This window comes from Schistocerca serialis, chromosome 3, assembly GCF_023864345.2.
Source record: "Schistocerca serialis cubense isolate TAMUIC-IGC-003099 chromosome 3, iqSchSeri2.2, whole genome shotgun sequence".
Taxonomy (NCBI): domain Eukaryota; kingdom Metazoa; phylum Arthropoda; class Insecta; order Orthoptera; family Acrididae; genus Schistocerca; species Schistocerca serialis.
This window is the reverse complement of record NC_064640.1, coordinates 440,295,662-440,323,052: the sequence shown is the minus strand read 5'-3', so window position 1 is coordinate 440,323,052 and position 27,391 is coordinate 440,295,662. Positions and strand designations below refer to the sequence as shown.

The window sequence follows — 27,391 nt, the reverse complement described above, 5'->3', positions numbered from 1 at the left end:
TAAAAGTCTTCTCCATTCTGCTCACCTGTCTCATGTAACTGAAGAAGACTTCCTATTCCCTCTCACCTCTTTTGCTGTTGTAAAGGAGCCAGCTAACAATTCACTGTCACGAAAGCCCCATCCACTATTAATAGGGATGTGACATGAAATATATAATGTAACTGTCTTAAATATTTATTGAGTTATTAAATGTGATGTGCATAGGGGTCTGACATTTTGGTTTACCAAAATACTAACATTATTGGGATCCCACGCATCAATAAAAAGAAAGATGAATTGTCAGGGGACATTATTACAGAACTCATAGGACTGAGAGCAAAAATGTATACTCTCAAAACTACAACACAATATGCAATGCGTAGAGTGAAAGGTGTGAAATGCTCATCAGCTAACAAATAAACCACTGATGATTACTGACACTGTGTATTAAGTGATGTTAATAATCCAGCTGTTCAGTATATAATCCAATCCAAGCCACAAACAGTTTTCACTAAAAAGCTGTGTAAATTGGCATTATCAGCAGAAGATGATAAACACTTCTTACTCAATAATAGTGTGCACTGTGACATGAGGTTGTTTCCAAGAAGACAGTGCTAGTCAGTAGATGTGTGTGCAACAGGAGACAATTTAAAATTGATTTAGGATTTGTAAATGAAAATAAAATTGCAACCCACTTGCCATAAATGGAAAAAAGCTGATAATATACTGTACTGAAATTGTAATCTATATGATGTAGATATAGAAAAGACATAAACTGAAACTGTTACCTGAATGTTGTAGAGATGTTATGATAAAGTAATTATAAAACTCTGGTTATAGATTTGTTATGAACATGTAATGAAAAGCTTCTATAATACTCATATATTATGGGCTATATATTTCAGAGTTTACTTTTGGAGTCTATGCCTATTGTGTCTGTTTGATGCTGCAATGCAGACAATTTCACAGCTACCATTATCAGTGGATGAGTATAATATCATGTCCCTTCCCCATCCATAGTTTGCGAAGCTCTTTGATTGGCTGTTTCATTTGTTATAGCAGTAAATTACTGGAATGTGGTTGACAGAGCAAAATATGGGTGTGTTGATTTAGAAGGTGTCTGATTGCCCTATTTCGAAGAAAGTGTCATTGCTGAGGACAAGGGAGGAGGTAGGTGGGAGGGGGGGGAGTGAAGAGGATGGAGGGGAGGGGAGGGGGAGGGGAGTGGCAGGATGGAAGGGGGGATTGAGAGGGGATGGGGGAGGATGGAGGCTTAATGATACAATATGGTTTCCCATGCATTTAGGCAGGTCAAAGGTCAGTTTCTATCTGAAGTGTATTTTGCTCTCCCATAGAGGTGTTATTCCTATCAGGATGCTTCTATCAACTGAATAATTTTCTGTGGATTTTATACATACTTTATTGTCACACCATGACTTTCATAAATCAGGTCCCAGCTATAATACAGCTCCATTGAAAAGTAAATAATTTGTAGAGAAAATAACTTCTTTTACTATCAAATATACAAACATTTCATTACATTGTGGATAGAAAGTACCACCTTAAACATAGACACAATACTTAAAGTAATATTTGTTTAATTCCTTTTCAGTTTCATGCTTTCACTTTGCTTTTCTGTTCAAATTGTTTCTGCACTCTTTCAGCTAGGCTTATTACTACTTTGCCATCTTCTGTGTCTTATACTCTTTCAATCATTTCTCTGTTATTTCTACTTCCTTCCTAAAACTTTTGCTGCATCCGGCCTCCCTCTGGTTATGCCCGGCCTTCCATATGTCTTTCCCCTTCCTCCCTCCTGTTTTAAATTTGTGTGTGTCCTCAGCATAACTTCTTCTCACCAAACATATGAGAGTGTTTTAATAATAAGTGCCATTTATCTCATTGTAAACTACAGCCACCCATTCATAAAAAGAAAATCATTATGCAATTGATACATTCATTCAAAAATAAAGGCTGCTTTGAATGGACTTAAACAGAAGAGGAAGACAGAAAAAAAGTATAGACTAATTAACAGAGAAGAGTGAATACTGAGTTTCTGAAAACAACATACCACAAGAGGCACCATACAACAGTTTACCAACTCATTACCACCCTGTTTCTTTTTTTTCAGTGACTTTATATCATAATTAATGTTAGTATTGTTTTTTTAAGTCTCTTGATTTTTATTTGTATGTAACAAACACTTTTATATGCTTAACTTTAATTGTCTTTCATTTCTTATCCAGCCACATCAGCTTTCTTCTACAGCTGTTTTGATCAAGTCTATTAGCTGATTCTTTTGAGCGAAATATCATGTACATCTGACTATTGAATACCTAGCTTGTTCTCTGGTTTTTTTTGGTACCTAGTCTCTCTTCAACCAGGTTCTGATTTACTTGCTTATGCTGCTACGGCTGCCTTTCCTCATCATTTTGTTCAATATTGATTTCTCTTTAATCTACTGAACACAGTTTGATTCTGGAAGTTCAAATTTATAATTTACTTTTGAGTGTATCTATGAATGACAGAGAGGTTCATTTGTCAGTCAGAGCATACACATTTTTGTCAGACATTATTAATGCCGGAAAGTCCCATATTTGATTTTCTTAGTGATTATATAGATATTATGTACATTATTGGCAGTCTTAAAAACACAGAACTAATTTCCTAGTGCACATTCACAAATAACATTAAACAGGAAATGCATCTGAGTTCAAAGATATGAATACCATTATAATTATCTAGACAACAGACTCACAAACATGAAACACAATTAGCAACACACTTTGGATAACCCAACTGAATAACGTCAACAACACAGAAGTTCAAAAGAATGTGAAACATATAAGACACAGGAGTTTCATGTATTCCTTTTGGAATCAGTTATCAATAATGATCATCTGAAGAAGAATATTTCCATGTCAGATCATATCACACAAAACAAAAAGCTGCATCACTAATTTTCTTATAAATATGTGTTGTTTCATTGAGTGACTTACTGTCCACCACAGATGAAGCTAATATTACACATACAAGAAGTATGCAGGACAATATTTTGCTTTGGACACTGGCAAGGATTGCTATTTATTGTTTTATTTCTTGAGGCACCTTTGACACAGCTTCCAAGTAATCTTTTCGGAACACCTTGTTCATGATGCCTCCAAGATAAGTTCTAACCCATACTGGAGGTATCCCATGAAAGAAATACTGAAAAAAGATTTAATTTTTAAAATTCTATAATCATCCTTAGCTAACAAATAATACTCACTTTGCAAATTAAAATGTAAAAAGACTATCTGCACTTTACCTGTATTCCATGTGCCCAGTAACCAGTTGTGCTGTTTAGCCTGCCAAGAGTGTTTACAGCATTTCGTGCATATGTTGTAGCATCAGGAACAAATAGGTTTGTTGACTGAAGCCGATGACTGAATGCATTCATCTTTGTGTTTACAAACAATGGTGAGAGGTGCTGTACTGTTATTCCATACTGGCTGTATTCATAGCGTAGAGCATCTGAAAAGCTTTTCACAAACACCTGCAAAAGAGAAGTTATTCTGTAACTGTAATGGCACCACCTAACATTAACCATGGAAACCAAGTAGCTAATACAACATTACTATCAACCACTACGGCACAATTACTCAGACTGCAGGATTTAGACCAGCACAGAGCCAGTCTCAACCCCTTTGTCTGTTTGTGTGTTGATGCAAACAGTGGAGTGCGTGCTCCAAGTGTTATGTTTGGTGTGGTGTTATTCTGGTGGACCCTATTTGTGATATACAGAACTCTGATATGGCTTGGTATATATACTTAAGATTGCTTGCATTGTTTCCAAATAGTATCTTGTAAACATATCTCTTCTTTTTATTAAGTTCCTTTAGTAGTGTGTGTACTCTGCCTTATTATAAAAGTCACTGAAGATGGAGATATTAATATTCAAAATAATTTTATTTGCAGTCAAGACTGCAAACAAATTTGACAGCTAGTACCATGTTTTGATGATTATATCACCTTCAGATAGCATGTCCTTATTTTAAACTCTTGCACATTATGATCCATCAGGGGATGTTGTCTTCAACAATTGTCAGCAGCTGAACATGCAACTGCTCGTCAGCTCCTGCTAAGGTACAGTTTGGTGCATTATTATATACATTTAGTGCTCTCATAGAAGTTAAAAACTTGGAGGTATTTTGTTTAGTTATAAACAAGATACTATCACAAATACCAACTGAATCTGTCAATATTGGTGCACTCTCTGTGAACATCACTGCCTGTGGGTCATTTGCCACATGATCAACACTATCCATGTATCCCTATCTATTACTATTTTTATTCATCTGCTAACTTTACCCTATCATACCAATGCCATACCTTTCTGTTAGGTGTCATTACTCATAAAACATGAATACAAAATTATTCAACAACTGTCAATTAGTATGGCATTTCTGAAATAACATATATATTCATTATTATTTTGATTATTATTGTTACTATTATTCTTTTTCTTATTCTTCTTCTTCTTATTATTATTATTCTATAATAATTATTATTATTAGGGACTAATACTATGCACACTGTAATGATTATCATATCCATTATCATTATTATTATTATTACTATAATATACTGCTCATATACTAGGTATTGTGATGTTAGGATGTCTAGTTAGAGTTAAGGGAGTGCCTGAAGGCCTTAATCTTGCTAGGTGAAATAAATTCTGTAGTAACAAAGTAATAGACGAAACTGATCCAAGTGACATAAATATGGCTTTATTCATAAACTTCTGAACAATAACAGAAATAAGCCTCTTGTGACTCCACATGTAATAAGACAAAAGAATCACACAGAAGGTGCAACATAAGTGATACTGTTCAAAGTGGCTCAACACCAGCCCATGGCTGTAGGGACATCACAATGGTGGCACCGCTGGTAGCAGACAACAGCAGCTGGTATCCTCTGGGTCAGTGAACGAACCCTCGCACCCTCACCGGCAATTGTGTCAGGAATTGGTCAGATGGACCTGGCTGTGGCAGGTGCAGTGCAGCTGCAGAAGTTAGAGGAGCATGTGTGGCTGCCAGCCATGAAGTAACTCAGCCAAGCTCTGCTCCCCCATAGAAGTGAAGTCATAGGTGCTGGGAAAACAGAGAAGGGCATCATCTGGCAAAAAAATCTGTTTCATTTGGGACTTGAATATACACACTAGTCATTCTGCCTCGCCATTTGACTGAGGATGGAAAGGCAGAATCACAACATGATTAATGCCATGTCAGGAACAAAAATTGAAAGGTGTGAGAATGAACTGGGTCCCATTATTGGAAACTATGGCACAAGGCAACTCCTCAATAGAAAAAAACCTGAAAAACATACAAATTGTGACCTCAGCCAACATCAACATACACTGGAGAATGTAAGGAAACTGGGAAAATGCATACACAACCAAAAGCCAATAGTAATTCAAGAAAGGACCCACAAAGTCTATCTGAATGCATTCCCATGGTTGGTGTGGAGTGGGCCATGGGGCAGAAATGCTCTGGGAGCTCCCTGTTGTCAGGCATACTGCTCATAAGTGGCAACAAAATGGACAATTTTGCTATCAATTCCTGGACAAAATACATGTCTCCTAGCTAACAGTTTAGTGCATGAAACTCCCCAGTGGCCTTGGTGGAGAAGGCATGGGACCTCATGCAGTAACACGGTGGGAATGACTACTCTGGGATGAAAGTCTCCCATGGACAACAACAGAACACTGTCAAAGACAAAGAACAAAGCCCAACCCAGCAGTTTATTTGGCAAGCCCTGCTGAACAACCCAAACCACTTGTGGAGAACCGAGTGGGCAGCAATGGCAGTTGCTATGCACGAGCTCATAATTGGGAAACCCTATTTTGTGGCCTGTGTTTCAGTATCAAGCTAGAAGCAAAGCAGTTCTTCATGATCAAGGTCAGGGTCAGGACCCACAGGAAGGTGGGACAAGGTGTCCACATTGGCACATTTATATGTAAGTTGATAAATTGATTTTGTAATTGTAATGAGACAAGAACAGCCCCCAGCACTGTAGGTGGTGTTCTGCCTTGTCAGATAAGGATGTGTGACGGGTAAACAAGAAAACTGAAGGTTTGCGGTCAGTAATAAGGTGAAACTTGAAGCTATACAAAAAAACATGAAATTTCTGGAGAGCATAGACTGTGGCAAGAGCCTCCCTTTCCACCTGAGAGTAATGCTGCTGGGATGGAGTGAGAGATTTAGACGCAAAAGTTCAGAGCCCTTAATAGTCTGGTGCACTAGGACTACACCAGGAACATATTGTGAGATGTCAGTTGCCAAGACTATGTGCTGCTACAGAGAGAATGTAGCTAAACATGGGGCCAAGAGTAGTTTGGATTTCAACATTTGAAAAGTATGATTGCAATCTGGGTTCCAGCAAAAAGGTACATTCTTGCATAACAAGGCATGCAAAAGGTGAGCTAATGTGGCTGCCCCAGCAGAAATTTATGGTAGTGAGCTATCTTCCCGGCGAAGGCCTGAACCTCTTTCGTGGATGAGAGGTGAGGCACAAACAAAACAGTGAAGATGTGGTCTGGCAGAGCGCAAACTCCGCCCTGCAAGACCTCAAACCCCAAGTAAATAATAGAACGTTGAAAAAAACTGAGATTTCGTGAGGTCACACCATAAGCAAGTGGACTGAAAGACAGATAACAAAGTGCGCAAACTTTTCAAGTGATCGGTCATGGAGGAACCCGTGCAACAATATCATCCAGATAATTAGTGCATAGTCAGTTCCTCTAAAAACCATTGTAAAATAACAGGGACATTAGCCACACTAAAATAAAGGTGCAAATAGTGAGAGAGACCAAAAGGAGTATTCAAAACCAGAATCGCTGAGACTCTTCGTCCACAGGAATTTTCTGCTACACTTCAGACAACTCAATTTTAGAGAAGTACTGGCCACCCAATATTTTTGTCAAAATTTCCTTCTGTCATAGGAGATGATATGTACCTACAATGGACTGTGCATTGACAGTAGTACTGAAGTCGCAACAGAGGCAAAGTTTCCTGATGGCTTCCAAACTACAACCTGCACAGACGACCATTCACTAACCATAACAGGTTGATTTATCCCCAGAGATTGAAGACTGTCCAATACTGCTTTCATTTCAGGGTGACAGGACTAGGGCATGCATGACAAAAACGATACCAAGCTGTGGATTTCAAAGAAATATGAGCAGAAAAATTCGTAGCACACTCTATACCTGTTGAAAACTCCTCATACAGTGTTTCCAATTGAGAATATGGTACCTGATCAGAAGCAAGGTGAACTGCATCAGTGATAGAAAATCCAGATGCCTTAAATGCATCCATCCTGAACAAGTTCTCAACTCTGGCATCAGTAAACACCAAAAAGTCATGGAACAAACCACTGACTAGTAAGACACAGATGTCGTAAATTGTCCCAGCAGCACAATGATCTGTTTTTTATAACTGACCAGTTTCTGCATGACTGGTGTCAACAGCAGTGAGCTTAAACTCACATAGGTTTGAGAATTCAATAACACCACCACAGCACCTATGTCGACCTGTAGCTGTAGAGCTTGGCAAAAAACACTTAACTCTGTGAGCAACTTGAGAAAAGTCACCAAGCATGGAGTCACACAGTTTACATCCATGTCCTTATCCTGAGCAACCTTCAGCGAATGACACATAGAGGTGATGTGACCTTTCTTCTGACAAGCATTACACATAGCCCAGCACTTAGGGCTTGAGAGAACAGAAAGAACAAGATGGAAACAGGGAATGCTGATGCTGATGCTGTGGTGGTCACAGCTGCTTGGCCCAGCCTTGATCTGCTTGGCACTGGGCCCACATATTTACCACTGCTACTGTCGCTTCCTTGTGCAAATTATCTGTTGATCTACTGGGTGCATCTTGTGACACTACTGCCACTTTGCCCCATGCTTCAATTTAATCACTCACTGCCTGAGAAACTTCAAAAAATTATGCTATTTGCAAAACTTCTGCCAACAGGGAGTTTTCACAGAGGAAAGCCTTCTGGTACACTTCCTTGCCCACAGGTAAACAGATAATTACATAGCACATCATAGAGTCTGCATAAGAGTCATTAAGGGCATCAGTAATGAATTGACACTTATGGCTAAAGCCATGAAGTTTGGATGCCCACAGCCTGTATGACTGGTTTGGTTTCTTGTGGCATCAGCAGAATTCAACTCATGCTACTATGACATGCGCTCATTTGTAATGGTAGTAGGACAATAAACTGCACATATGATCAAAAGTAAGAGCTGCTTGTTCTTGTAAGGGGGCAAGCTGACACAGTAATTAATACACCTTAGGTGAAATTCATGAGAGGAATAAGGCTTTGCACAAATTCGAATCTGTCACACCGAATGCCAAAAAATGCTGTCTGAGTCCTTTTTTATAAGCTTCCTAATCCTCAGCTGAATTATCATATGGAGGAAAAGTGGATCAATAGACCAGTAGAACAGTGCCCTGCCTGTTAATGGAAACTGACAAAGTGGTCACTGACGAAGTAGGCCGTTCAGTCAGGGCCCGCGTCACGGCATCCATGACTAAACCTGATAAAATAACACATAAAGACTACACACGTCATGTATTGCCAGTCATGTATTTAATGATGTAATGACACGCAACTGATCCAAGCTACACAAATCTAGCTTTATTCATAATCTTCTGAGCAATAATGGAAGTAAGCCTCTCATGACTCCACACTTAACAAGACAAAAGCATCATACAGAAGGTGTAACATAAGCAATACATAGAGCAACTGATGTGAGTGGTACAAACTAAATGAACACAGTGAGAGTGAGTCAGCACCGCTCCGCCCGTATATAGGAGTGAGCTCCCAGTAGACAGCATGGTAGAGACCATGCCTTGTGCTTGCTTCCTACAGGTGCCCTCTAATGGCCTGCCTGTGCTGATACAGTTGGCAGTGACACTACACTCGACATACTCACACTCACATGCACTAGTAGGTGGATTAGCAAATTCATAAATGAATTAATAGTTCAAGGAATATGATTAGTGTTTGTCATTAGAAAATTTTAATAATTCTAAATAAAATATAAGCAATTTTAACTGCTGTGAGAGTGTACATAATGGAGCAGGAAACTGCTCCTTAACAGAAGCTGAGCATCAACAGCATAGTCAGCTGCAGAAGATTATTGGTAACAGTGTCCTGAGAAGGATCTTAAGGCACAGGAGATATACAGGGCTTTCATAACTTAAGTTCCAGTTTGAAAACACTTTAGAAAGAGAACCACAGCTCAGAATGATGTCAAATTTGATCAGCATATTATTGACATGGGGGGAGGGAGTAATGTCACTGAACAAACAAAAATTAATAAAAATTTGACCAATAGATGGCACTGTGTTGGAGTATGCACACCAACACGCATGTGGCACATGTCTGTTCCTTAGTTTGCATCTCCAAGAAGTAGCACGTGTTGCTGGTAAAGTTCTTTTTGCAAGAACAGTGACTGTGTATCAGTAGCTGTACGGAAGTTCCAGATGCTCAAATGTATGAAAAAGTCATTTATCTAAGATCTGATAAGGATCTGGAGAAAATGATAACAAAATTCGAAAATACAGGTTCTTTTGGATTGCAATGTGACAGAGGGAGGCAAGCAGCTGATCTGATGTCTGTTGAAGATGTGGCTGCAGCATTGTAGGAGCAGTCAAGCAGTGGTAGGCAAACATGCAGTGCATGGGGAATTGCCTGGACATTGTACATGCCTGTGAGCACAGTGCATAAAATCCCACAAAACATTCTACATAGTTATCCATACACAGTCACCCATGTTCACGAGTTGCTTCTTGCTGACCTTCCAGCAAGACAAATATTTGCTCTGGAATTTCTTGCTTGCTTTGAAGTCAACAATGAATGGCTGTGGAACATTCTGTGGACAGACAAAGCCAATTTCCATCTCCAACATGTCAATATGCAGAATTGCAGAATAAGGGCAACAGAAAATCCACACACACACACATCAACTGGTAACATTTCATTCTGAAAAAGCGACTCTGTGGTGCAGGTTGATGGCATCATTTATTGCTGGGCTATATGTTTTTGGGGAAGTGAGTCCTGTGCTTCCTATTACCTGGTACCATCACTGGTAAATGCTATGAGAGTCTTTTTGTGTACCAGCATCATTACAACCTTTCAACAGCATGGATGTGTGGGTAGGATCAGTTTTAAGAAATATGATGCTCCTCTACACATTGTACAGCCTGTGAAGCAGCTGCTGCAGAGGTATTTCAGAAATGCTAGAATTATCAGCCATCATTTCTCTACAGCCTGGCTGTCCAGGTAACCTAATCTTAATCTGTGTGACTTCTGGCTCTGAGGTTATCTGAAAGATAAGAAAGATGATGTGCTCCAATTATAAACATAGCTGAACTGGAGTCACACAGTGTGTGATGCATTCTGAACATGACCCCTGAGACACTTCAGTCTGTTGTGGAGCATGCTGTTTCTTGATTTCAACTTGTGGCAGAAAACGGTGGAGAGCATATTGAACATGTCTTGTGCCAGTCTCACAACAATTAGAAACCAATGCCATTTTGCTTTTTATGCAGTTTTTGGGCCCAGGAAAATTATAAATGGGTGTCATTTCACTTTTTATATGGTTTTTGTCCACAGGGAAATTAAAAACTGATATCATTTTGCTTTTTATGAAGCTTTTGGCCTCAGGACAATTAAAAACTGATTTTTCCCACCAGATGTGGTACTATCTTGCTCTGGTGGATGGGCTTACCAGTGCCACAACTGTTGACTGCCAGACTTGTGCAGTCATGCACATTGAACAGTACAGATGATGTAATGTAATGTGCAAGTAAAATGACAGGCATTGTATTATGATTCATCTGTCATTTGTAGCTGATCTTATTTATGTTAAGATGCTTGCAATTCCATCTATTGGTAAAATTTTTGTGAATTTCTTTTTTTGTTCCATTACTTTTCCTCCTGCATCAATATATCTATATTACAGTTATCAGTATAGTTAAAATAATACAAATGAACGTACATCTTGTGGAAACTATAAGAGAGAGAAAGACTTCCATTATGATAGCTACTGATTTTAACATAATGTAACAAATGAATCACATGAGTCAGCAGAAATTATTGATCTCATTCATTAATATGGATTTGAGCTAATCTACATTGATTCCACCACAGAAAACGAGTAAACAGGATCATGAATAGACAATGTTATGACAAATGCGTATTTGATAAAGCAAGAAAGTTCTTCTCTTATTCAGGTATTTTAAACCATAGTGGCTTATAAGAGAATTCAGAAAGATAAAAGCATCAGACTTTGTAAAATACTTTAATGGATTAACAATAAACTTATTCTCTAACAGTTGCAGAGATGTCAATATGTCAGTTAAGTAGTGTTAAAAGGTCTGAAAAGTTTGACAATTTCCTTGGAATTTATCTATAATTTTCCAGTAAAATATTCCCCCCACAGCTGCAGCCACAAAATATTTTTAAACCTAAGTGGATTATTTCTGAGATAAAAGATTTGTTGATGATTGACACTATTGCAGCTAATTGCAGCTTTGTCAAATATATTGTGGGTCAGGTGATCTCTCTGAAATGTAATTTGAGGAGTGTGGAGTAACAGACAAACAGTGAGCGGAAATGGATATTCCTTCCAGGGTGACAAAACTGTGTTTAGCTGCACTGTGGTAACAGTCTCCAGGGTAATGTTTATGGTGTTGCAGTGAAATTCGGGTGCGTCCTGGGTGGTAGCAGTTCTTTCCAAACATGTGTTATGGCAAATAGCAGAGTCTGCCTTTGTGTGTGTGTGTGTGTGTGTGTGTGTGTGTGTGTGTGTGTGTGTGTGTGTGTGTGTGTGTGTGTGTGTGTGTGTGTGTATGTTTGTACTTATGCAACTTAGTCTAAAAGATTAACACTGTTGTTACAATTGTAATGTGAGTAGTAATTATTTCTGCATGCTTCAAGATATACAGTATCCAAGCTGATTTAAGAATATTGTGGTGCTTGTCTTCTTCAATATCACTCATTTTTTAATTTGTCTTAGGCACCAAGTGAAATTGTGGTTTATGATTTGTACTGTTGTGGAAAATGTAAAGCTAGTCAAGTACGCATAAGGCTTATGTTAACCTTAAAACACTAAATGGGGGAAAAGATACAGTGTCACTAAATCTTCATAAATTTTACTGCTCCATATTTTATTGAAAGGAAGTTATAATTTATAGTTTCTGCACCACTTAATTACAACTATAAGATCTCCAGAGGTATGCCACAAAGAAAAAAATACAAAATGTCCTTTTTGACACCCTCTACTGAGAATACCAGATTGGCAGGAACTGCAAATTGATAGCAACTGCAATCATAAATTTTATGAGTGGTTAGTAATTTAAGGTTAAAACTGATGTTTCATTATATTTTCTGAGGCAAGATTGGAAGTGATTTTCATGTCTCACTGGACTCTATGAATATTTATTGGAATTATTGTGCCTCACCTTAAAGGACTCATATTTTCACTGTGTTTTTGGGGTGAGATTTGAGAAGCAACTGTCATCCAGCAAGCACAGCTGTCACCTCTTTCTTGGTGTATGGTCTACCATTAACACGTGTCTAAAGAATGCATGTTTCAGGAAATTGAGTGCTTTAAGAGAAAAGCAATATTTTCAAATGTGTACCATGAAGCTGGTTCATGTTGTAGTGAAAGTGGATATCAGTGTCCCCCCCCCCCCTGGTCATTAAGAGATGGGTGGCATGTGTGGAATGTATGATGTGAAATTGCTATGATTTCAATAGATCTAAGTGCCTTCCAGCCAGCAAAAGAGATGCTAAAAACACATTAATCCTGAATGATAAAAGTAACTCATTACCAATGGAGTCAGCTGTAAAACATCTATTTGATATTACAGACAGCAATCTGAAAATCTCCAGATATAAACCAAGAGACAAATTAATTCTAAATTTTTCTTCAAACATATAGGAATATTTCAAGGAATTCCTTATAAATGAACCAAAATCAAATGTTAATGTTTGTAGCAAACAGGTAATGCACATTACTTCCACTGAAATCAGGATAAAAATAAAATTCATACCAAATTTTAAAACATTACAGAAAACATATAAAAAATGAAAATCTATCTGGGTAGGATGTCCACCAAAGCAGATAAAGTGTGTTACTAACATAATATCAGAATCTGTTCACAAGAATGATTCAGTCATTTGAAGATGGACACTTCCCAGATACTTTACACTGAGGTAGAGTCATAACTCCAAAGAGTTTCAAAGGAAGTTCTAAAAGTCTATTACTCATGTCTCTTTTTCAAATCTTTCTCAAAAGTATTTGAAATAATTACTGAGAGTCTAACTCAGAATTTTGTACAAAAATTGAATATCATAACAGTTAATCAGTTTAGCTTCCAGAAAATCATGTGTGCAATATGCCTCATCAAGGCATTTGAAGAAAAAGATATTTTATCTTTAAACTAGTCCTGAAAGGTACAGCAGTCATTTGTGACCCCACCAAGAAATTTAATTATATGAATCACACTCTACTACTGTGTGAATTAGACAGATGCAGAATCAGGGTTCATGGTCTGATGTAGTTCAGACTGTGTTTAACAGACAGAAAGTGAAGGATAGTTGTAGTATGTTATAAAATGAATATCAGAAAAATTAAAACAAGGGTTATGGAATTTAGTTGAATTAAATCAGATGATTTTGAGGGAGGTAGATTAAGAAATGTGACACAAAAGTAGTAAACAAGTTTAGCTCTTTGAGCAGCAAAGTAACCAATGATGGCTGAGCTAGAGAGGACATAACATGCAGATTGACAACAGCAAGGAAAAAATTTCTGAAAAGAAGGAATTTGATAACATAACATATATATTTAAGTGTTAGGAATTCATTGCTGGAGATATTTATCTGAAATGTACCCTTGTATGGAAGCGAAATATGCACAACAAACAGGTCAGACAAGAAGAGAATAGCAATTTTTGAATTTTTTGCCACTGAAGAATGCTGCAGATTAGATTTGTAGTTCAAATAACTAATAGGAAGGTATTAAATAAAACTGGGGAATAGGGTAATTTATGGAACAACTTCACTAAAAGAATGGCTTTGTTGGTAAGATATGTCCTGAGGAAACAACGAGTCATCATTTTGGCAAAGGAGGTCTTGTGATCTGAATCACTCAACAGAATCATGCATATGTCTAGCAAGGTCACTAGGAGTGTCCTGGAAGGATATATCTGCTGATGCCAGGTCACAAGGAAAAACATCTGTGGCAGATTTAAGGTCTGCCACGAACTGCTACAGCCTCACTTGTCAATCAGCCAGTGTTTACAGCAAGCTCTCCAGTGTATCTATTGCCCTGTGCTATGTGGTTTTCTTCCTGGACTGAGATTTGGACTTCCTTGTTACCTACCAATGACATTTTGCTAGTTCCCATATTTGCCTGTATGCCTAATGTCGGGCTGCATTCACTCGGCGTTCAGCTGACTGTTGTGTTTCAGTGACTGAGCTAGCAGCATGTAGGTGCACAGAGAGTGTTGTTCAAATATGAGTATTTCCCAGTTGAATCTACAAAGAATGTTCCCAGCACTGATGTGGAAGTTATTCAACAAGCTTTCAGAGTATTGTATTTCCATGAGGTATGCATGTCCAGAAGTTGGAGCGAAGGACCCAGTACATTCCATGTAAATACAGTCCCCACCATTATGAAGCCACCACCCACTCGCACAGTGCCTTGTTGACAATCAGGGTGCAGGGCTTTGTGAAATGTGTGCCACATTCAAACCCTATCATCAGCTCTTACCGACTGAAATTGGGCTCATTTGACCAAACCATGGTTTTCTAGTTGTCTAGGGTCCAACTGATATGGGCACGAGAACAGGAGAGGCATTGCAGATGATGCCATGCTGTTAACAAAGGCACTTGCGTCAACCATCTGCTGCCATAGCCCATTAACACCAAATTTCACTACATTTCCTAACAGATACATTTTTCATATGTCCCACATTGATTTCTGCAGGTATTTCATGCAGTTTTGCATGTCTGTTAACACTGACAAGTCTATGCAAATGCTGCTGTTCCCGGTCATTAAGTGAAAGCTGTTGGCCACTGTGTTGTCCGTGGTGAGAGGTAATGCCTAAAATTTGGTACTCTCGGCACACTCTTGACACTGTGAATCTCAGAATACTGAGACCCTCATGATTTCTGAAATAGAACATCTCATACATCTAGGTCCAACTATTGTACCATGTTCAAAGTCTGTTAATTCCCATCATATGGCCATAATCATGTTGAACACTTTTTTACATAAATCACCTGAGTACAAATGACAGCACCACCAATGCCCTGCTTTTTTATACCTTGTGTAACTATATGCACATATTAGTATCCCATGCTTTTTGTCACCTAGTGTATGTATGTCATTATCACATCCACAAACTGGGTCTTTAATTGCCAGAAAGCACTTACATGGAACGAGAGTGAGGCTTTATGTGAGAAGGCATAAATTATACCTACTTTTACTGTTGTTATCATGTTTTGCCTGAATCATTTCGAATCACTACTCATGTACACTCAGGGAGTTATCAAGAAAACACATTCACATGTGATATTTTCTGCTGTCATCAGAGATCATACATTGCAGAGTAAACATTTGATATCAGAATAACTTAATATCAGTTCTAGATTGGTTGACAAAAATTTCTATGTTATAATACAAACACATGATTTAGGGAATGTAATAGAAAAATTATTTGCCAAGTTGAGCTGTAATACAATGTAAGTTATCAGTTTTGAAAAACTTGAAGTAGTTTCAATGCTCATAACTACTAGCACACAGCCAGTAATATTTATATATACTACTTTACCCCATGTACAGTGTCACACATGAACCAAACAAGCACACTGGTCTGTGAAATACCACACCCAACAGCTCTGCTTATACATTCATGGTGATTTATTAAAATACATTAATCATAGTAACATACAGGCATTTTAAGAATAAAATAAATATGAGAGTGCACATGAGTTTTATTGTAAGGAATACAAATATGCTCACACTATATAAATAACAACAGCACAATATTTTACATGGTATAGATACATGATATAAAGACAATTCAGCTAATGGGTTAGAAAGAGAGGGAGAGAAGATGGGTAATCCCTTGAGTGCAAACTCATGCCTTTAGTTTTTGTGCTATTAGTGCATCATACTTACTGGAAGTTTCCTAAAATCTCCTATTTCTTAACTCTGTCTTATTGTTCAGTAAATCACCTGACTGATTTTGAGATGTAAATGTATTCATAATTCTGCTGTTAGGCAATGTATCAATAATTTATAGGGCTGAATCTATATTACTAACTCTGAGCTTGTTATCACTTAAATTTTTACTAAAGGTGGAGGTACTGCTGTCTGTGTGCATGAGGTACTCTGTAAATCTATCACTGAATGCCCACCCTGTTCACACAAAAGTCACCCAGAGACGGGTACCACCACTTTAGAAAACATTTAAGCAATAACAAATATAAAGTTAATAAAATAGAGTCAGCCATAAAAATTCTTCATACAATGCTTAAAAGTAGGTCTATGAACCTACCTGATGAAACGATTGTATACAATTACCTTAAAAATCATGGAGATGACTACCAAACAACCATACTGAGTTAAGAAATACAAGATTTTTGTACAATTTTCAGTCACTAGTATGTGCTAACAATAAAAGATAACAAACATAAGGTTGCACTCAAGTGATTACATCCTCCCCCATCCCTCTCTCCCTAACACATTATCTGATTTACTTTTTATCATATATCGGTCTCATGTTAAACACTGAATACTTGTTATTTATGCAGTTTGAACATAGGAATATCCCTTAAAACAAAACTCATGTGCACTCCCATATGCATTTTACAGTGAGAATGCCTGTAAATTAATATATGTAACATATTTTAGTAAATCACCATTAATATTGGATAATTTGTTTAACCAATTAGTTTCAATTGCCTGTTCTTGCCAAACATTTTGAAAACCAAAGAGTTGCACAAATACATCAGTATTATTACCTTACAGCATTATAATATACTTCACAATATTAAATTATTGTACAACTGATATTCTGTAAGAAGTAGGAAATACCTCAGCATATATGTATACATTAATTTGTTTGGTTTTACTTATACTTTGTATTGTTTTATTCATTCAGTCTGTTTATGAGCAGTGTTTTGGGGTGTGATCTGTGTGACTGTGCATCTGATACAATGTATGAACTGGTAAAGCAGCATATACAATTCTTACAGGCATGTGTGCTAGAAGTTATGAGCTCCCAAGCCACTCTAACTTTCAGAGATGATAATTTACATTCTACATTCTATTACTCTTCTCCCTGGTAAATAAATTTTTTATTCCATTCCTTAAATCATATGAACATATTACAATATAGAACACCAAATTTCTGTAAACTAATTTAGAAATGATATTGTGATATTAAATGTTTGTGCAAAGTTCATCTCTGATGACACAAAAAAATATGTCCTGTGAATGTGCTTTACTGCTATTTGTTGTGATTCATGGAAAACATGCTAACAAGAGTGAATTATGTACAATTTACACCATTTTCATGATATATAAGCTTCATTCTTGTTCAATGTGATGCATTCTTACAGTTTAAGACCCTGTTTATGGATTGCAATGACATGCAAAAACAGGGTGTCCCTCTTAAGAGTCATCAAGTGCATTCCTCTGATGTTTCAGCAGATATCTGGAATTTAATTTTTGCCTTTGGTAGCTGGTGTCAGCCCAAACAAATATTACTCATCACATCTTCCATGTGATGCCCAGTGTCAATAACAAGTATTGATTTGTATTCCATTTAAAATAGAATTTTATGTGCCTCTTTGACAGAGCAGTCTAAAATTAGTCCAGTGTGATATTTGTTATATTGGTAGGTATTAACAGGGACAGTAAAACATGAAGAATAACCAGTACTCCAGCAGTGACTGAGCAGCACTGCTGCATAGTGCTAGTATTCAGCACAGACCAGGACAGTGACACCACTGCTGAGGTGCTGATTTAGTGTCTTACTGTCTCTGTTAATGGATGTCGATAAAACAAATATCACACTACAATAATTTGGGACCACTTTAAAAAATCAGTTTCCTTGCAGCAGGAAACAAACCAAAGCTTTCCAATGACAGTGGGCAATGCATAAAATACATGATGAGCAGTATTTGCTTGGGGTGACTCCAACTACTCATTGCAAATACAGAACTGCAGATATCTGTTGAAACATCAGAGAAGATGTTCCTAATGGCTCTTAGGAGAGACACTCAATATGTCAGATGATTTTTAGGTTTTGGCAAGTGGCAAAGCACAATATAAGTAATGGTAAAACACAGTATTAGTAATATATTATTGTTTCCAGCATTTCATTGCACATATGTGCATTGCATGATGTGAGTGTCAGACCATGTATACTCTCTCCTTTAATGGCCACACAGCTGAGATTGCAATACTGGTTCAAATGTTTCAAATGGCTCTAAACACTATGGGACTTAACGTCTGAGGTCATCAGCCCCTAGACTTAGAACTACCTAAACCTAACTAACCTAATGACATCACACACATCCATGCCCAAGGCAGGATTCTCACCTGAGACCGTAGCAGCAGCGCGGTTCCGGACTGAAATGCCTAGAACCGCTCGGCCACACCGGCCGGCTGCAATACTGGGTTTCTACAAACAAATAATTTCTTAGTAAAATGGCAGCCATGGTGTCATTTACAAAACCTTGGCTCTGTTTGTCAATAGCCTGGATGTGCTAGGTTTTTGGAGACTGGTATTTCAGGAAAGGTGGAATGCAAGACTAAGGAAACACTAGCAATGGCTTCAAGCGATGAAGCATGCGGACCTACTTTTTTGTGCCCTCACAATGCAACACAAATTTAGGCCAAATGAGCAATAACACCAATCTTAGAAATTCAACTGCTTCTACTACTTTTTTAATTTGCAGAACTTTTTGATTTCAAAGAAAGGTTAGTGAAGTTGGAAGATGTGTTAAACAACCACAGATGGGGTAGACTTGGACTATAAGAAATGCAACAAAGGATCAAATGCCAAATAGCTTTAAAATCAGTACATACATTGTATTAGACAGAAATGGAAAGAACATTCAGATATAGGTTGTAACTCATAAAATTGAAAACTATGTAACAGATGTTGAAGAAATCTTTGACAGGATGTGAAAACTTTCAATGTATGAACATTAACATAAAGAGAGACACTCTCATACTTCCCTTTCTAGATTGAACCTTATTCACAGACTTCACAGTACACCATCATGAAAATTAAAAGAAGATACTTACATAGCATGGACTTAATATTTTTAAAAAGAAAACTTCCTGCTTATGCAGGAATCATATGAATTCTGTAAGCAGTTGATTTAGAATTTAGAACTAAGACAATTTATCAAGCATGGTATGACAGAAATCCTAAACTATACATAACTGCTGTTGCTTTATAGTTCATTTTGGATCCAGGTAAAGATACAGAATAAAATTAACAGATCTCTGAAATATCTTACTATTGAAGTCAGTGTAGATATTCATACACATCACCTTTGAGGCAGCATATACAGTCATGAGAGGGAGTGGTTGAAGCTCTGATCCTGATGAAACATTAATGATGGCTCCCCTTCTCCTCTGCTGCATTTGTGGAAGCACCAATCTAGTCATCAACGTTGTAGCACCAATATTGATATTGACAATGTCCCATAATTCTTGTTCAGGCACTTCTGTTAGATACATTGGATATGTGTACATGCGACCTACATTGTTTACTGGAATGAAAAACACAGTTCAGTTGAAATTATTTTTGTTTTGTAAAACAGAAATGAGCATCTCTTATATAGACTTTCACACAGTAAAACAACCATAAATCAAGAATTCATTCATTCATTCATTCCTACATACATCATGCTCCATAAATCTCTTAATGAAACACAGCCTTCAGGGATGTGAGTCAAGTTATATTTTAACAGGTTTTAGTGGTACCAACCAACATTACACATAAGCCAACATTACCACATAAGCCATCCCAGGGCCAATGTAAGCATTTATGAAGTAAGCACTGGAGTGTGCACCATGAGTGTTATCATATTGGCTATGGTGAGATTCCCATAGACTCTAGTTGAAGTATACAGAACTTCTATATGACTTGGACTGGACTTTGCTTGGTACTATGGACTTACGATAGCTTAAACTGTTCCTAGTATCATGTAGTATACAAGGTGAACATTAACAAAAGCAACAAACTGTAGGGATGGATTCCTGACTGGTAATGGAGGGAAAAAAAACCTATGAACATGTGTCTGGAAAAGCATCATCGTCACAGTAGATGGCACTGAAGAATGAAAGTTCCTCTGACCACATGCCATATGTTTCTTGTGCGTTGCAGGCTATATAATTGACACAGCTACTGTAAGGAGCAGAATGGTCCAGTATCCATGTCAGAAACAAGCCGAGATGGTGTTTTTGTACAGCGAAGCAGATGAAAATGGTTGAGAGACAGCAAGGCTACATCAAAGCAAGTACCCTCACAGACACCACAATATTACACAACATTTAAAGTCTTTTTTTGGAATTTGTGTGTTTATGTGTCCTTTCAGACAGACGAATATGCAGGGTGGTGGCAGACTATGTGTACACCATATTTGGAGGATCAGGTTCTACAGGACATTGAGACGAACCCCAGTAGAAGCTCCAGGTAAGTAGCCCGCCAACATGGTGTAAGCCAAAGTATGGTTATGTGTATCCCACATGACAATTGCTACTATCTCTATGACTTGCAGTAGTGAGTGAAAAGATTATCAGCAGTGGATTTCCCTCTACACGAAGGATTTTGTCAATGGTTTAAGAACCAGACTATCACAATTATGGGATTCCTGTCATCAGTCCTCTTTACCAATGAAGCAAACTTTACCAGAACTGGCAAAATCAATTTGCATAATTGTCATCCGTGGGCTACAGAAAATCATTGAGAAATGATTGAGGCACCTCATCAGCACTGATTCAGCATCATTGTGTGGGTAGGGATTCTTGGTGACCACACACTTGCACCAGTTATTATTTCACAATACCTCAATGGAGGAATGTCCTTGGACCTCCTGTAGAATACTATGTCTGGGCTGCTTGAGAATGTGCCTTTGGCAACACATCAGCTTATATGGTTTCTTCATGATGGAGCACCACCCCAATTCTGCATTACAGTTTGCCAGCACCTCAACAACATCTTCTCTCGATAATGGATAGGATGTGGAGGCCCTGTAGCATGGCCTACTACATCACCAGGCTTAAACCCCCTGAATTTTTACATCTGTGGGCATCTGGAAGGTGTTGTGTATGTTGAACCAGTTCCTTATGTGCAGACCCTTCAACAGAATGTTCACAATGCATGTGATGCTATTCAGAGAGAGGCTGGAATGTGTGAAAGAGTGAGGCACCCCATGGAGACGACTTCGAACATCTGTTGTGATGTGGATGTGATGCAGATCTGTACTGTGTTCCAGAATGATTTGTCGTCATTGCATGCACAATGTCCATTTCTGGACACATGTTTCTCCCATTTCCAGTCAATAATCTGTCCTTGCAGTTTATCAGTTTTATTAATGTTCACCCTTATATAACTCTTATTGTGGATAACTGTATGGTCTTTATGAGTAGATCACCTATGTTGATGACTTGGGACCTGTGAAGCATACAAACTGGACAGTAAACAATTTCATAATTACGTGAGAGTGCAGTTTTTCAATCAGGGAAAATTACAGCAACTCCTAATACAAACCACAAGCGATGCATGGTTATCAGAAGCTAATGACAGCTATGTTACGGTCAGTGCAAACATTAAGAAATGTAGCAGGAATGTTACCCTCACCACCTAAGTGTATGGTCTTTCCAACAGCCAACAAACAGTGTGAAGAGTGAGACACTTACAGAGAACAACTTCAATTATATTTTTCAGCAGGTCAAATTTTCAATTCAGAAAGACAAAAGGCCATGTTCTTGTCAAGATAAGTAACCTGAACCAGTCGTTAATTATTACAGCAGAATTTGAGTTGACTATATTGTTTTCTTTGCTATACAAACATTTTCAATGAAGACACATATTATTGCAACCACATTAGTATTTTTTCACTAAGAAAGATCTGCAATCAGTCATAAGCAGATTGGGCTTCTGACTTAAAGGTATTATGGAGAAATGAAATTTTAAATGTTCATGTGTGCATAACTTCACAGACTCTCTAATTAGGGATGTTATAGTGTTGGCTTATGCCCAACTTGGAAGTGATGAACCACATCAGGAAATCAGATCCCCCTCTGATGGAAGTTACATTATTAGCTCAAGCCCATGAAACTGTCCATGCTGACCAGAGTTTGTGATGGAAGAAGGCATTGTGGCAGTCAACTCTCTGGCATTGATTATGTGGGATTTATGCCACCTCTGGCAGCACTCCAACCTGCTCAGTGGCCCAAATGACCTCATAAAAAACTACATCTACATCTATGTCTGTACACTGCAAACCTATGCGAAGTGGATGGCAGAGGGTACATCCATTTTTACCAGTTATTGGGGTTTCTTTCTGTTACATTCAAATACAGAGCATGGGAAGACTGATTAAACAATCTGTGCATGCTGTAATTAATCTAATCTTGTCCTCACAATCTCTGTGAGAGTAATACTTAGCGGGTTTTAATATATTCCTAGAGTCATCATTTAAAATCAGTTCCTGAAATTCTGTAAGTAGGATTTCTTGGGATAGTTTACATCTATCTTGGGCAACAGCCTGCTAGTTCAGTTCCTTTTGCATCTCTGTGACACTCTCCCATAGGTCAAACGAACCTGTGACTGTTCGTGCTGCCCTTCTCTGTATATGTTCAATATCCACTATTGGTATGGATCCCACAATCTTGGGTATCATTGTAGAATGGGTTGCTTGAGTGATTTTTAAGCAATCTCCTTTGCAGACTGACTCCATTTCCCAAGTATTCTACCAATAAATCAAAGTCTACCACATACATTACCGATGAAACAAATTTTATTTAAGGAAGGTAGCATTTGCATTCTTTTCTCACACAAAAAGAACATACAGGGTGTTTGGAAATTCTCGTTACAACTTCAAGGACTTGTAGAGGGGACTGAGTACATAATATTTTGAACAAAAACCCATGTCATGAAACAACCCATTTCAGATCTTTGGCAGTTTCAATTCGATGTGTAATATGTCCCCTTCTGCTGAGGGAAGGAGAAAAGTCTCAGTGTTGCTTGCTCTGTTATACAATAGGGTAGACAGGACGATGTGTATACATCAGATGGTCACCTGATGTACGGTCAGATGCAAAGTTTAATTTACAAGACTGCTCTTGAAACAGGGGAAGATCTGCTGGCATAAGTTCTGGCTGCTGCACTAGAAATTGAAGAGACACTAGGTGGGATGGGGAGGTGTACCAGAATATGATTCACAGGTACAAAGTCTGAAACAATGTTGGTGGTAGCCACATGAAGCTGCTGTTGTAATGTATCACTGCTGTACTGTATATACAGTATGCTGGGTTCTTTTATTTTGGAATAACATAAACATGTAATGTTTACATGTTAATAAAAACAAATGTACTTAAGTGATAAATGGATGTTTTGTTATATCTCCCTTGAAACTGTTACCTAATAATTGTACTGCATCAGGTCTAATTCAATTCCTCAAGCAGAAGTGGATGACTTAAACATCTGAACTGAAACGGTAATAGAACAGAAGTGATATGTTTCTGGTAATGAGTTCTTATCCAAAATATTATGTACTCACTCTCCTCTAAGAGTCCCAGAAGTTTGTAGCAGGAATTTCTGAACACCTTGTATGGTTTAAATATTTTTAATGATGTTAACCAGCCAAGAAAACAAACATATTGTCTTGGGACCTATACACATTAAATAAACATTCTGTAAGACTTCTAGTGAGTCTAGCTGCCCTAGTTATGTTTAGTAGGCAGATGTTGGAAGAATGTGTTAGACATCATGTCACTTCTCACTGCTGCCAGTCTTGGAATAACTGAAGTGTAGACATGTTCAGTTTAATTTTATATCCATTACTACAAATAGGTACCACATATGAATGTGAGCATCTTTATGATAAGCTTTACAAAAATCTGTGAAGTCTGAATGACAGTAGAATATCCAATGTTTATGTATGATACATGTTTCTGGGTACATGTCAATACAGACATCACTCTAATAGAACAGTCACACAAGTGAGCTACTTTTATTTTCACATGTAAAATAAAATAAATGAACCATTTAATATTTTATAAAGGTACAATGCCTGTTCTTTCGGACAGGCATGTCCAAAGGAACAGACACCACACCTGTACAATATATGCTCCTGACAGCATATCAGCCTTTCTGTGCAGATGCAGAATAATGTCCAGCCCCTTGCAGGAATACAGTAGGGCTGTGAGCAAAGAGGAATGATGAACAGGGGATACTAATCTGCAGTGTGCAGCATATGGAGATTCGAGTCAGACTAGAGACATGCTTGGATAGCCGAAGCAGTTAAGATCAACGCTCACATAAAGCGGGAATTCAGGTTAGAACGCAGTATGGCACAAATTTCCATCTGTCGCTACTGAGTTTTTTAATGCCCCAATGTATCAAAAGTCACAAGTTTCTTCCATAAAATAATAATACTTGAAAGGTTTTCTTTTTGATTTTTTAAAACATTATTGATACTTCTCCTGTATGTCCCAACCTACGAAAGTGAAACGAGGAGGAGGAGGAGGAGATTAGTGTTTAACGTCCCATCGACAACGAGGTCATTAGAGGTGGAGCGCAAGCTCAGGTGAGGGAAGGATGGGGAAGGAAATCGGCCGTGCCCTTTCAAAGGAACCATCCCGGCATTTGCCTGAAGCGATTTAGGGAAATCATGGAAAACCTAAATCAGGATGGCCGGAGATGGGATTGAACCGTCATCCTCCCGAATGCGAAGTGAAACAAGTGTGTGACCTATGTACAGAAGTACTGATTTATCATAATGTAGCCCAGAACACAGATACATTCATTGACAAAAGCACTGTGAGTTTACTCTTGGATATTGGCGCTTCTGTGTGATTGTTAAACATATCTACTTACTTAAGTTTTTTGTCGCCACCATTGTAGGCAGGTGAGAGAAATTTTTCACTCTTTCGACATTGTCATGTGTGTTTGCTTGGAAAGTTTCCAGGATTCCTTATTTATAAGCTAGTCACTGGATCCAGTAAATTTTCTGGTGATAGCTAACACCAAAAAAACTAATGTTTTTGAAACAGACTCTTTCCACAATTTTGGATTTACTGTTCATGAAACAGTGCACACCATGTAATCCAAAGTGGCTATTGCTATACTGAAGACTCTGTGATGATTATTCTCAAATTTTCTCATATGGACTAGCAAAGTTCACACCACTCTAAAAGCGATGACAAACTTTTTTTTTTTTTTTTTTTTTTTTTTTTCAAAGCCTTGGCTCTTAAGAATGGCCTCAAAAGAGAGCTGGATAGGCTCACACATGAAGAGGTGTTAATGTCTTTTCCCCATGCTCAATGAGCTACTTACTCCTCTGGGAAAAGTATGCAAATCCAGTGGCACCCTGAGACTTTGTGGTGATTCCAAAGTAACAATCAATGCCCAAGATGAAGTGGAAACTTATCCTCTACAGATCCTGGATGAGCTCTTTGCAGAATTAATTCATGCCACTTTATTCTGTGAAACTGACCATGCAGGGGCATATTTTCAAATACCCTTTGATGCAGCATCACAAACTTACCTAGTGCTAAACATTGCATATGGCCTTTACCATTACAATCAGTTACCTTTCAGAAGTCTTCATTTCATTCCATATTTCAACGTTTTATGGATCAGCTAATCCAGGGCATTCAGAATTGTGCTGCATATCTTGATGATCTATTAATCATAGATGCAACTCCAGAGGATCACCTTCAAAATGTTTGTCCTAGAGACTGGCATCAAGAGGGCTTAAATGCATCATGTGCAAGTGTTATTTTGTGCAACACTTCTTAACAAATTCATGATTTAAACTCTCAGCAAATGGACTGGAAACAATGAAGAATTTTGTAGCAGCAATCGATAAACTGCAGCCCACCGTTAATGTCAAAGATTTAAAAGTGTTTATGTGTAAGAGCAACTATTATGGCTGACTCATTGCAACCATAGCAGAACTCTTCTGCCCATTGTGCTAGATGCAGTGCTGAGTTGCACATTTCAAATGTTTGCTGAGCTGTAGACAAGCTTTCTGGGTTTTAAAAGATTGTCTTAAGTAGACATCATGTTTTGCAACACACACCCCTGATTTGCCTCTTATAGTAGCAACTGACACATCCCCATGATATCACCACAGTCCTATCCCATAAATACCCTGATTGCAATGTCCTACAGCATATGCTTCTAAGACCTTATCTGTCTCTCAGTTCTCAAAGAGAGTGGGAGGTCCTCATTATTATTTACCCAGTTCAGAAATTTAAAATATTACTTTAAGGACAGGAATTTCATCTTGTCACTGATCATCACCCATAACTCATGATTTTTGGCCCTAAACATTGCTTTACCATACAGGATCGCCCATTGCTTCCAGCACTGGTTTCTTTATTTTTCTAGTTTTCATTATTCAATCCACTCTTGAACAGTGATGTTACATGTAAATGTGGACACACTGTCCCAGATCCCCATGAGATTCGACCCAGCCTCCAACCAAGATCTACTGGCATGTTTCCAACTTGATTCAGATCTGGGTTCAGCCATTTCAACCTTTCCCTAACATGCTTGCCATCACAGTGTGCTGGACACACCTTTCAGGTCCTAATTTTATCCCCTCTGCCCATGGCAGCATCAACTACACCTAAACCAATGGGTTCTGCTGTGTGGCTTGTATGGGGACTACTGTCGCATCATAATGTCTTCATCTTTTCAGCCATGAGTACTGCACTTCCTTCACAATAGATACTGGAGCAGGTTCCAGATTTAAAATTTGGCTTGACAACATGTCTTCTCACCAAATAATGACTCGAACATCACAGATCTCATCTGCTCATGTTCTGCCTGTCAGCTCCATCAAGCTGCATCCCCCCCTCATTTCTTCACTAATGAAATGTGTCTCAGCAATCCATTTCAGTTTGAGAGCAACAGAGATATTCACCAACACAATATCAGAGGGTAAAATTATTTGAACTTCCCTTTAGTGAATTAAAGTTTGGCACAAAAAAGAATGCAATACTGAACCATGAAACACTTTGATAATCTGCTCAAGGAAATAAAATGTCCAACAGATGACAGAAGTGTTTCCATATGTAGAT

General features: G+C 38.1%; 1 protein-coding gene across 1 annotated transcript in view; it reads right to left on the bottom strand.

Moving 5' to 3' along the window:
* Positions 1-1,467: 1,467 nt before the first annotated feature.
* Positions 1,468-27,391, bottom strand: part of LOC126470332 (inactive hydroxysteroid dehydrogenase-like protein 1) — a 162,941-nt gene continuing 137,017 nt past the window's right edge. Inside the window, exons 4-6 of the mRNA XM_050098118.1 lie at positions 19,622-19,842; positions 3,284-3,511; positions 1,468-3,183 (exon numbers count right to left, since the gene is read on the bottom strand). Coding sequence (XP_049954075.1) covers positions 3,061-3,183; positions 3,284-3,511; positions 19,622-19,842 — 572 coding nt within the window. The 3' untranslated portion in view covers positions 1,468-3,060. The remainder of the gene's footprint in view (positions 3,184-3,283; positions 3,512-19,621; positions 19,843-27,391) is intronic.